The sequence below is a fragment of the Leuciscus leuciscus genome, assembly GCF_965113295.1.
Source record: "Leuciscus leuciscus genome assembly, chromosome: 1".
Classification (NCBI taxonomy): domain Eukaryota; kingdom Metazoa; phylum Chordata; class Actinopteri; order Cypriniformes; family Leuciscidae; genus Leuciscus; species Leuciscus leuciscus.
In genome coordinates, this window is record NC_138725.1 from 46,196,469 (window position 1) to 46,209,225 (window position 12,757).

The 12,757-nt window shown below is 37.8% G+C and overlaps 1 protein-coding gene and 1 long non-coding RNA gene across 6 annotated transcripts in view; one reads left to right on the forward strand and one right to left on the reverse strand.

The window, feature by feature from the left end:
• LOC309514040 overlaps positions 1 to 636 on the reverse strand; it is a 238,976-nt gene extending 238,340 nt beyond the window's left edge. Inside the window, exon 1 of the long non-coding RNA XR_014211587.1 lies at positions 540 to 636. This is a non-coding gene — a long non-coding RNA (uncharacterized lncRNA). The remainder of the gene's footprint in view (positions 1 to 539) is intronic.
• sdk1a (sidekick cell adhesion molecule 1a) overlaps positions 1 to 12,757 on the forward strand; it is a 370,173-nt gene that overhangs the window by 299,544 nt on the left and 57,872 nt on the right. For all 5 annotated transcript variants that reach the window (XM_082188880.1, XM_082188881.1, XM_082188882.1 and 2 more), the window contains exons 18-20: positions 8,851 to 8,966; positions 9,080 to 9,275; positions 10,391 to 10,489. In XM_082188880.1, the coding sequence (XP_082045006.1) occupies positions 8,851 to 8,966; positions 9,080 to 9,275; positions 10,391 to 10,489 (411 nt within the window). The remainder of the gene's footprint in view (positions 1 to 8,850; positions 8,967 to 9,079; positions 9,276 to 10,390; positions 10,490 to 12,757) is intronic.

Below are 12,757 nucleotides of genomic sequence, written 5' to 3' on the forward strand. Positions count from 1 at the left end.
ACTACTACAGGTAACGCATGACATTAACAAGATATCACAGATGTGTATGAACACCCATTATTCAAGATGCTAAATCTACCTTAGATAAATGCTATAAAATGCATTGTTGTAGGCCAATAATAGGCTTATATTTTAAGGTACACTTTTGTAAGCCCGTCTAAAGGTCCAGTGGTGGTTTCCGATGAGCGGGTGAAGGTTACTGCGTGTTACTGTCTTTCCTTTCGCTCAACACAACAAGATTAAATTAAATACATTTTCTCGTATGTATTACCTCGTTATTTCATCTGACTTCATAAATGAAAAAGCTTTTAATGATAACTGAGCATCATTAAATGTGAGCGAATGTTTGATTATTCTTTTCAACTCTTTAATTATATTTTACCCGTTCATATTAGGAAGCAATGTTGCTCTGAGGTCCTCACGCCTTCTGTTTAACGCGGGTCTCACGATCAGAAACTCGTCAGTTTTTGGTCATTAAACGGAGGTAATTGGCTATATATCTGAGATGGTCTCATTCACTCTTACACAATCAAAGATACTTTGGTATAGCCCCCATGGTTTGTATACACTTGAAATTAAAGTAGCGTTTACTTCAGTAGAGGTATGGCCACTACTACAGATATAAGTCAACCAACATTACTTCTCTTATCATAGCTTTGGATTGGCCATGCCGTGGTTTCCCACTTACACTTATCTAAAGTAACATTAAATTAAAACAGAGGTAAGACACACCCAAATTTAGATTGGTCAAGCAGCATTTTTGCTGTTCAAAATGGAAATTCACTTCTTGTCTTTACAAAACTAAGTACACTTGAATTAGTGCCAAATATTAGTTGTCACTAATCTGACGCAGATTTTGCAGTAACATACGAATCCGTTTAATCTACTTGGGAAAACAATTTCAGAGTAAGTCAGAATAAAATCAAATGTTTACAATTTTATTATGTCAGGTAAATGTATCATGTTAATTACATAATCAGTTCAAAGATAATAAATACAAAACATCAAATACTCTGGAATAAAGAGAAAAGATTTGCATTCAGAGTTTACACCTTTTGGGCAGGATGCCATTTGCCTGGAAGATAGTGAGACATTTGTACCAGTCGCACAGAGACATTTCAAATGATACCAAACATGTATAATACTGTATGATAATTATGACCGCCGCTAGCGTAGCTAGCGAAAGCGGTCATATAGTGATTGTCAAAGTTTTTTTTTTGTTTTTTTTTCGTCACCTTACTGAATTTTTCGTCAACGATACCAGGGACACCGAAGCACCGGGGAACATGAAATTTGGTGGGCATGTAGCCCCACTAGACTTCTACGGAAAAATTTCGTTTGGTCCCCGGGGGCCACTCCCCCCCCCCGCGCTGGGCCCCCCCAAAACCAAAAAAATGCAGTTTTTCCTAAATAACTACCTGAACCGTGGCACCGAGGATGAAGAAATTTTTATGGTATGTTGGTCTACTAGACTTTTACGGAAAAATTTCGTTTGGTCCCCGGGGGCCACTTCCCCCCCTCGCGCTGGGGCCCCCGTAAATTTTTCGTCAACGATACCAGGGACACCGAAGCACCGGGGAACATGAAATTTGGTGGGCATGTAGCCCCACTACACTTCTACGGAAAAATGTCGTTTGGTCCCCGGGGGCCACTCACCCCCGCGCTGGGCCCCCCCAAACCCAAAAAAATGCAGTTTTTCCTAAATAACTACCTGAACCGTGGCACCGAGGATGAAGAAATTTTTGTGGTATGTTGGTCTACTAGACTTTTACGGAAAAATTTCATTTGGTCCCCGGGGGCCACTTCCCCCCCCCCGCGCTGGGGCCCCCGTAAATTTTTCGTCAACCATACCAGGGACACCGAAACACCGGGGAACATGAAATTTGGTGGGCATGTAGCCCCACTAGACTTCTAAGGAAAAATTTCGTTTGGTCCCCGGGGGCCACTCCCCCCCCGCGCTGGGCCCCCCCAAACCCAAAAAAATGCAGTTTTTCCTAAATAACTACCTGAACCGTGGCACCGAGGATGAAGAAATTTTTATGGTATGTTGGTCTACTAGACTTTTACGGAAAAATTTCGTTTGGTCCCCGGGGGCCACTTCCCCCCCCCCGTGCTGGGGCCCCCGTAAATTTTTCGTCAACGATACCAGGGACACCGAAGCACCGGGGAACATGAAATTTGGTGGGCATGTAGCCCCACTAGACTTCTACGGAAAAATTTCGTTTGGTCCCCGGGGGCCACTTCCACAGACACACAGACACACACACACAAACACACACGCGCACACATGTACGCACACATACATACACGCACAGACACACACACACACACACAGACACACACATACACAAACACACACACACACACACACACACAGACAGACATGCACATACTATTACTTTTTTTAGGTATATACATAAACACGCAATACAGCCAAATTACTCCACGTCATTTATTTTTGTGGAAAGCCAGTGCAGGCCTGAGCGGCGGTCATATTTTGTACCGCGATGCGGTACATCTAGTTGTTCATATTAAACCATATAGATTTTGGGGTGAATTCAGGTAGGGATGGGTGAAGGGAATGATATGTAAATTGGGAGGTGATCAACTCAAGTGTGATTGTGTCTCGAATGGGGATGGTAATATAGCAAGAGAGTTCAAATGTTAATTTCCTTTGTTTTCTCAGAGAGTAACCCTCTCTTCCAGTTTCTCCAGTCGTACACTTTTTTTTTATTTCTTTTTTTATATACAAAATTGAAATAATGAGTACATCATGAATCCATTTTACAAACCATTTTTTCACCCTATAATAAGTGTTTACATTCTGACTATTTTAGACAGAGCAGGACGCCAACCACAGTCCATTACCTGCATGACTCATACATTTATATACATAAAGGGAGAGAAGTAGCTCCTGCTGCAATGTACAATGTAAGATGCATGTAGTTTTGTTTATTAACCAATAGTGCCAAAAGTAACATAGTGTACCTTTAATGAAGTGGAAATAAAGAAAAGAAAATATGGACTTCTAAAACCACTTTTTATAATGGACATTACTGCTTAAGTTTGTGGACGATAAGATTTTTTTTTAAAGAAATGAATACTTTTATTAAGCAAGAACATTGTTAAATTGACCGAAAGAGACCGTAAAGACTTTTATATTGTTACAAAAGATTTCAATCAAATAAATTCTGTTCTTTTCAACTTTCTATTCATCAAAAATTTGCAATTGCTATTTGCACAAAAATATGAAGCTGCGCAACTGTTTAACATTGATAATAATAAGAAATGTTTCTTGAGCAGCAAATCATCATATTAGAATTATATCTGAAGGATCATGTGACACTGAAGACTGGTGTAATGATGCTGAAAATTCAGCTTTGACATCACAGGAATAAATGACATTAAAAAAAATATAAATTACAATTTAAAATTGTAATAATATTTCATAACATACATGTATTCTTGATCAAACAAAAGCAGTCTTGATGACCATAAGATACTTTTTTCTTTTTTTTCTTTTTTTAATCTTTCTGATAGTAGTGTATAAATAATTTATTTGTCTGCAAAAAAAATTTTTTTATTATTAAATTGCCTTCATTTGGGTCTTTTTCGTGGGAAATATTGGTATATAAACTTAATTTGATTAATTTAATTATTCAAATCGATTGACAGCTTTATAAACAACACTAGGCCTACAGTGTATGTGCTTTTTACCCACTGAGGAATTTAAGGTGGGGAAAAGTGCCTCTCAAGAGCAGAGACGCTGCTGCATAATGAATATGTTTACACTGCTTTAAGAGAGGACTATAATTGGCAGGCTTTTGAAGGATAGTCTTTTGATTCAAAATAAGTCAAAGCTTGACAGGCAACCTGAAAAGATCAGCCGCAGAAAAAAAAAAAAAACAGATGTCTCTCACCAGACATTCATGAATATGCTTTTTGTATGAATTTTTGTCCCAGAGGTTTTATGAATGTACACATCCAATTTCACAAAACACATTTTAAAGTCTAAAATTCTGTTTCATGTGTGTTGTACAAGTACATGCTTTTCAGTTGTTTTATATACACCAACAAAGGTGTGCGTACAGCAAAACAAAAACAAAAAAGAATGGCAAACAATCAGGAATCTGGACTCTGCTGTGATATTGTTTTGTTGTGTTTTGGCTTATATAAGACCTTGCCTTTCATTTAACTGCCGGCTCTCTCAATTCAGCCTTTTAGAAGGATACTGGATGTATAATAGAATGTGAATGTATTTTTTCTTTCATGTATTGTGTCCATGTTACAACGTCGTCCTTCATTAAAGGTCAGAAATGTCTCAGGCACATCTCAGGTGCACCATGAAGATTGTAAACTGAGCCACTTAATTTTACTGAGGAATTTTAATAATGTTGTGATGCTAACATGAGTCATTTAATGGCCACTTTGCATGGGCGTCAGTTTGGTTTGAAATGTGCTGGGGACAGAGACGCATTCGGAAGTGCATTTTCAGAAGTGCTGGGTACAATGACGCATTCATTTTTTTTTTTTTTTCGCGCAAGTCATGTTTTGAAAGACGATGTCTTGTAGCTTACTAATGTAAAGTAAAAAAAATGTATACAAAAATGTGATGATGTCCGACTCGTTTTATGAAGAAGGAAGCCTTAAGTTTTCAAAAAGCATTAGACATATGATCCACTATTCTGCTTCATAAGTAACATGTTGACAATATGACATAACGTGGTTTAATGTATCTAAGGGACTGTTAGTTTTTTTATTTAAGGGGCTACCCGGAGGAGTTTTGAGATCTATAGTCAAAATAGACTTTACCCTCCCTTCGCCAGCAATACATTTTTCTGTGACCCTCCAAAATGATTGTGAAAAAAGGCATGACCCTCCCCGATAATTTATTGATTACTTCTGTACTGGTTTGCGCTTGGTAAAGATGTTCAGATAGCCATTGTTTTTTTACAACCATGACAAACGACTTAAACTCTGCTTTCTCATCTTAGGGCTGTAACAGACCAAACCCACGATTCGGTTCGTATCACGATTTTTTATTTGAAAAAAATCTCCATGTTTTCGGTGCTGATGCGGTGGTGACGCGTTCATGTAGCCTATGTGGGTGGTGCTGCCAATAAAGCACATAAAAGCTGTCACAAAGAACCGGCAAAAGTAATGATTATGAATATGTCAAATATAGCAAGGAGACATTTTAATTGTTTATTAATAAACAAGTGTTTTCTGTGTCAGTGTCGGCTGCAAAGATGAAGTTGACGATGCTGACTCGCGATCTTCGCAGTAGTGAACGCGCCAGAGAGAAATGCACATTTCATACGGATTACATAAGCAGAGAGCAGAGCAGTCTGTTTTCTTTCGTTTTGAATTGTTCTGTTTAAAAGTAGGCTACGCATTTCAAGCTTTCTATATATTTCTCAGGTCTGTGAGACAAGTAGGCTACCTTATACGCCGAGTTTCAGTTCATTTATGAGACGAGCTCCAGTTCACGCGCCGGCGCCTCCGTGTCGTGATTATCTATTGTCTGCTATATTTACTTCTTATTTATTAAATCCAGGCAATTGGTTCATGAAACATTGATTAAAATTAAGATACAATTAATACAAAACGAAATTCACTTTAAAGAAAGGCAGCTGTTCTGTTTGAGGTCTCTGTGAAAGTTTTAAAGCAGTCTTTTAGTGACGCTTTCAGAGCGGTCACATCCATAACCGAGAACTGACACGTTGTTTTTTCTCTCATAAATGCTAACACGAAAAAAATAAAATAAAATGAATATTATAATGGATTTTTGTTGGGTCAGACCCATCTGTTAGCGATGGGGGGCCGAGACTGAGAGAGCTGCATGGAGCCAAATGGACAAATATGCAAATATTTGGGTGACCCTCCCCCTAGACTAAAAAAAAGTTTGATGACCCTCCCCTCAACAAAGAATAAAAAGACATGATCCTCCCCTATTTTCCTCCAGTGGTCCATTCCATAAATACCGAACGGTCCCTAAACAATGATTACCAAATTTCTCTCTCATATTGCTCCTCATAACCACTGAAAACGGTTAAAAAAATCGAACCAAAAGCCAAACGTTATCTGACATTAAGCGTTTCTGCTTCACATTTTCAGCAGGGCAGCGGAGCGGCTGTGGGTTGACTCCCCACGGTTCTCATGGGCTTTATATATAAGTCCTAACGTGAAAAAGCTTTACGTGGTTTAATGTACCTAAACAACGATCACCAAATTTCTCTCTCATATTGCTCCTCATAACCACTGAAAACTGTCAAAAAATCGAACCCAAAGTCCAATTATTATGGACGTTAAGTTAAAAGTGGTGGGTACAAAATGACTCATGATGAAATCTGGTGGGTACGCGTACCCACCGTCCCCACCGAAATCGGCACTATGCCACTTTATCAGTTGATGCTCAGATGTTGTTGCTGCGTTTTGCATAATAAAAATAAGAGCAAACTCTATAACCTCGGACAATTTTTGTCCAGTTTTCTGATTAAATCATTACATAAACAGATTTCTTTGGACTTCAGTCTTACATTTATGCATTAGCCTTAACATTTTAACATCTGTTGTCACTCTCACTATTGTTTCTGTTCAAAGCAAGTCTCATTTGAGACCTACTGTACATCAGTGCATATTTGATGTGCAAATAACCAATGCACAATATGCAGTGTGTTTTCTGCAGTTAATAAGGATCTTCACATATAAAAAGTTTCCCCTACTGGAATTGACACTTCAATTCACACTGTCATTCAGAAATAAATGTGCATGTATCACATTTGGAAGGAAAATCAGATTTGGGTGCATGCATTCAAATGCAGTGTGAACAAGGCTTGTCAGACGTGTTTAGGTGGTGTCCGCGGCTGTCAGTCTTGCGTATTCAGCAGGGCAAACTTTGTTTGAGTGCTATTTGACTCTGAGATGATTGATCAGTATGTAGGTGGACACCACGTACAGTACATTCAGGCCAACATTGTGGTAAATAACTGTCCCACAACCTGTCACCTTTAAAGTGGGCCTATTATGCCCCTTTTTACAAGATGTAAAATAAGCCTTAGGTTTCCCCAGAATGTGTCTGTGAAGTTTTACCTCAAAATACCCCACAGATCATTTATTATACCATGCCCAAAATGCCCCTTTTTGGGTGGAAGCTGTTTTCATGTGTGTATCTTTAAATGCAAATAAGCTGCTGCTCCTGCCCCCCTTTCCAGAAGAGGGCTGTGCCTTTACATCTCCAGCTTCAGATATTCCGCCAACAATTAAACAGGAGAAACAATATGGCAATATGACTACAGAACGCGTTTTTGCATTTCACTGTGCTGCTTTTACATAATTTTCTATGTAAACATGCTCTAGACGGACCTTGCCCCATTCACATGCAACGCAGTTTTTAGTTGCAAAGACACGGGCAGTGGAAAACGCAAGGAGACACGTTTTAACTTGAGCTCTGCGTTTTTAGAACGCTGTTTCCTGCACGAGACACTGTTAAGATGTGAGAAGCAAGCACAGCAGTCAAGCACGTCTGTTTAGCGTGTTTACATGGAAAAGTAGATCAGTGGAATGGAAAAACACGTTCCGTATTCATAGATACAGCCAACAACAGATAATTTAGATTCTTTATCATGTGGCTGAGACATTATTGTGTTTCTACTAGCTGCTCTAGTGAGAAGATAAACATGGCTGTCTGTGTACAGCTCACTCAGGGGAAGTTAGAGCTAAGTTAGCAGAGCAGATTCAGTCACCTGTCTTGGGCGAGGCCTGTCACTTTGTGACGTCACAATGTGTAAAAAAACACACAAACGACTCATTTTGAGACACTGTTTATGATTTATGGGGAATATAAAAAAGAATTGGGTGGATTTTTAAGGCTTATTGAAAGCTTTCGCTGCAAATGCCCTCTCAGTGAGGTACTTCACCTGATTGTCCATTATAGATGTAAGAGGACACAAATAATAAAATAAAATTACTTGGGAATCTAAAAGGTCAGCCAAGCTTGGAAAATAGTACTTTTAAAGTTCTTGCATGAAACTCTAGATGGTTCAGGCTAATAGGTCCTTTTATTCACCTGTTCATAATCACATCGTTATCTATAGGGTGCAGCTGATTGGTTCCTGCCGTATCAGTATCCAGTGAGCTCGCTGCTCAACCTTTGGGTAGCATTGCTTTAGCAGTGCAGCGCGCATCAGAAGCCCTCCACCTTCTCCAGCTCCACTTGTATAGATCTGCTATGGGTAATTCATGTACGCTATATTGTACAGCAGCAGCATGTCTTACTTGCTCACAGCAGCATGTTGTGTATGTATTGGCAGTAGCAAGTCCCGTACTTACTCTGCCGCAGCAGCAGCAGCAATAAACTACAGCAGCAGCAGCGTAGCAGATCTATTCCACCGAGACCAAACATACAACATTGTTATACCCATTTTTATGCCAATTACTCAGAGAGTTGTCATGACAGAACAGTTTTTTATTCAACGAAATGCTTCAAACAAAACAAATTAAAAAAATTATCGTCACAGAACTTTTTTAATCCAGCGTTTAGTTGCCCAACTCAAGCGTTCATTGCTGAAGTCCTGGAACTTGTAAACACTAATTTCCTGACGAATAGTTAAAGAACACTGCACACTAAGCTCTCATAAAACGTGTAGAAGTCAGCCAATAAGATTTAGACTTTTGTCTTCTCGAAAGTGTTTTCACTTTAGTGTGCCATATGAATTCGATATTTAGTGACTGGAGTGTGGGAGGTCCATGGGCATGACTTCTGAGGCTGAGACTAAAAAATAAGGTTAATAGGAGTCTAACCATAAACTGTAAAAAAGAGTCTAACATGCAGTATGTTCTTGCCTGTAGTCCCCACAGCGCCCCCTCAGGGTGTGGAGGCCAAAGCGGTGAACTCAACCACCATTGAATTTACTTGGAATCCACCACCTCAGCAGTTCATCAATGGCATTAATCAAGGCTACAAGGTACACTCATTTATCCTGTACTGGTCCCAGTCAAATATAGAAAATATATGTTTTGTTTCCATGAGTGACGCACACTGTGTTCTATTTATATGACATTGGTGTCTGTCCCTCAGCTGATGGCATGGCCCGAACGGTCTCCAGTGGATGTTATCGTCGTAACCATCACCCCTGATTATCACGGGACACGTCACCTCGGTTTCATCAGCGGTCTAAAAAAGTTCACCTGGTACCTGACGTCAGTGCTGTGCTTCACCACACCAGGGAACGGACCGCGCAGTGTCCCCAAACTGGTGCAAACTCATGAGGACAGTAAGTAATAGTCTGTTTCTTTCTCAGTCCATTCTCCAGGTCATAAGGTTGTGTTTCGGTCTCTCACTGAATCATATTACTTCATAAATTGGTGCTCAGAAACGAATTGATTGAATTCACATAAAATAAGAAATTTTCTGTGCTGTTTGAAGATTTAAAGATTTATATAGCAAATGAGAATCGATAAAATAAACGTCTATATTTTGAGACAAAGGTCTTGATAATGATTTTCAGGTTTAAGGTAAATAAAGCAACAGTTTGTTAATAACAGAAAAATATGTAAAAGTATGGGATTTGGGATAAAAGGCACAATAATTAGCATGATGATAAATAGCTGGCTGACTTTTCCATTTGTTGACATGATTCAGATGGTAAATATCATATACAGTATATCAAATTGGGTGTCCACCTTAGAGATAATCACCATATTTATAATGAAACCTAATGCTATAATGCTATTACCAAAAAAAAAAAAGAACCCAAAAAAACAAGGTACCTATTGCAGGAATCTCTTTAATCCTCATTTTCATGGAGACGTCAAAATAATTCAGTTTATCAAAATAGTTCTGAACAAAATGTTTATTTTAATTACTGAGAAAGCCAAACCACAGAAAAATGCTCTTCTTTTGGCAGGAAATATTTTATTAAATGAAGCTTTTGGCCTGTACATCAGCGTTGTGACAGTGTTCTTTCTCTGAAACTCTACTGGGGTAGTTTGGGGGTGAAAAAATACCAAATTACAACATGTCTTACAAATGTCACATTAATTAAAGTTCTGCTTAAACTTAAGCACAGATACTGCTCTATGGGTCAAGCCGATATAATTATATCAGTGTCTTTAGGCATCTATGGGACACTACAAGTGAGAAACTAGTTTTGGTTACTTTCAAGAGAAATGTTGCTGGGAAAAGAATGAACAAGGAAAAAGAAAAAATATTTGTGTGCATGTCAGGTTTTTATATCATCGGAATCTTTGTTGTGGTTCATTATAAAGAGACTTTAATTTCACAATTAGCGTGTGGATTAATCTATGATCAGCTCAATTAGCCTACAATAGAAAGAGCTTGTTTAGAAACAAAAGGAGGTCTACAACCGGGAAATGTCTTTGTGTTTAGTTCCAGGCCCTGTCGGTCGCTTGAGCTTTACAGAGATATTGGATATGTCTCTGAGAGTGAGCTGGGAGGAACCTGTGAATAAGAACGGCATCATTACCGGTGAGTGTTATAGACATTTCCGTTGCTTTTATTGATATAATACAAAAAAAAAGACAATCAAGGAAAACACTTACATTTTGCAGCAATAAATCTGAATAAAATTAGTTTGCCCCAGCATCAGCAAAACTCAGTTTTGGGGAATGATGAGTTGTTCATTAGATTTGTCTTTCCTGTTAAATGAAATCTAATCTGCCCCCCTCTGTTTAAATGTAGCTGAACGTTGCATTAGATAGAGCAGGTGAGCCCATAAAGGAGCTCAATTTTCATTTGGCAACTCTTGGATGTTCGTATAGCTTTATTAATGGATACACTTCTATTTAACACTTCATTGAGTTTTTGCACAAAAGCAATTATGGCATTGTTCTTTGCGTTCAGTTGGCAGAAACAATTTTCGCTCCCTGTTGCACAGCTGTAAAGGATGCTTTTGTGATTGTGTGTGTGTGTGTGTGTGTGTGTGTGTGTGTGTGTGTGTGTGTGTGTGTGTGTGTGTGTGTGTGTGTGTGTGTGTGTGTGTGTGTGTGTGTGTGTGTGTGTGTGTGTGTGTCTCTGCATGACTCTCTGTGTGTGGGCGCTGATGCATGTGTTTTAGCATTCTAGGAGTGCTATTTATCCATATTGTGCTTTAGTCATTACCACCGGGAACGTAAAGCACAAACAGATCAAATGGAAAAAAAATGTTAACTGTGATCAAAAGACCTGTAAGCATGAGTTGACCTTCAAGCATTTGACAAGAACATGAGCGTGAATCTCACAAAACATGTTCAGAACGATTGGAGGGCATATTTTAACGCAAAATCAAGAAAGAAATTAGATTTTGCTTTAAAAAAAGTTTTAAAATATTTGTTGCATTTTAAAGTGAACTAAGCACATTTACATACAGATATCATTACAGTAATGCAAAAAAATCTAATGAAAGTAATCCAAAAATTTCATTTTAAATATATTTTTTATATTCTACCATTCAAAAGTTTGTGGTTTTCTTTGATTTTCTTTCTTTTTTTTTTTTTGCAAGAAATTAATCATTTTTATTTGGCAAGGATGCATTAAATGGATCAAAAGTTACTGTTAAGTAATTTATAGTTGTTACTGTTTTCAACACTGACAGTAATAAGATATGTTTCAGCAAATCATCAAATTAAAATTATTTCTGAAGGATCACGTGACACTGAAGACTGGAAAATTCAGTTTTGACATCATAGGAATAAATTACACTTGTAAGTAACTGTAATATTTCACAAAATTTATACGAATAGTTTTTTTATTTTTTTTATTTGTGGGGTATAATTTAAACAGTCAAAATAATTTTCTTTACGTTACACTATTTAGACATTTTTGAGTACCTAACCTAACCCAACCCCTACCCCTAAACCTAACCATTTGTCTGAAGCACGTGTATACAGACGACAATTTCATTGGCCGACGACAGTCCATGATGTCACTACCGGAGCGCCTGCACGTATAAGAGGGCGCCTGCAATAGATGTCGACAACTCTTTTTGACAAAATCATATTGTCTGCCAGCGATGAAGAACGTTATTAGTTGAACATCTTTGTATGCTGTCAGTGGAATTCTATAACACACTCAATTAGAGAATGCTCATCGTTTAACTCATTTAAGCATAATTGTAAGATATGGCTTCTTCATAATCAACAATGTGAACATTGATGCTGCTTCCTCTATTATTATTAATAATAATTTAATTATAATTAGTATTTTTTAACTCATTACAATATCTTTTTTTTTTCTTTTTTTTTTTAAATATCTTTCTTTTTTTATTGTGTACATATATATTGTCTTTTTGTATAATATGTTTAATTGTATTTTACAGAGTAGTTTACAAGTTCTAGTTCTATTATTGTTGTTATTGTTTTACTCTCTACTCTAGTTTAGGCCTAATAACATCTGGCAAAGGGACTACCGATGAAAACTAGCCTTCAGGCTAATTTGGGTACATTTACATTCATGAATGTTGATTAACGTACACTGTCCCTTTTCTAAATAAATAAATAAAATAAAAAATAAATCTGTATGCAAAATAAAATATTTTTTTCTTTTTTGACCAGGACAACACATTTTCTGAGAGTCACTGGAGAAATTTCAATAATGCAGAGAAAGAATTAGATCTGGACTAATGAGGCAGCGGTAGATTGACACTGGACATAGATTAAGCCGATTGAGTTGCAGAACGGCTCTGAATGTTGATTGAAAGAATGGAGACGAATGAGATCAGACATACATTAGACTAAATAGCTCCTGTCTATATCAATA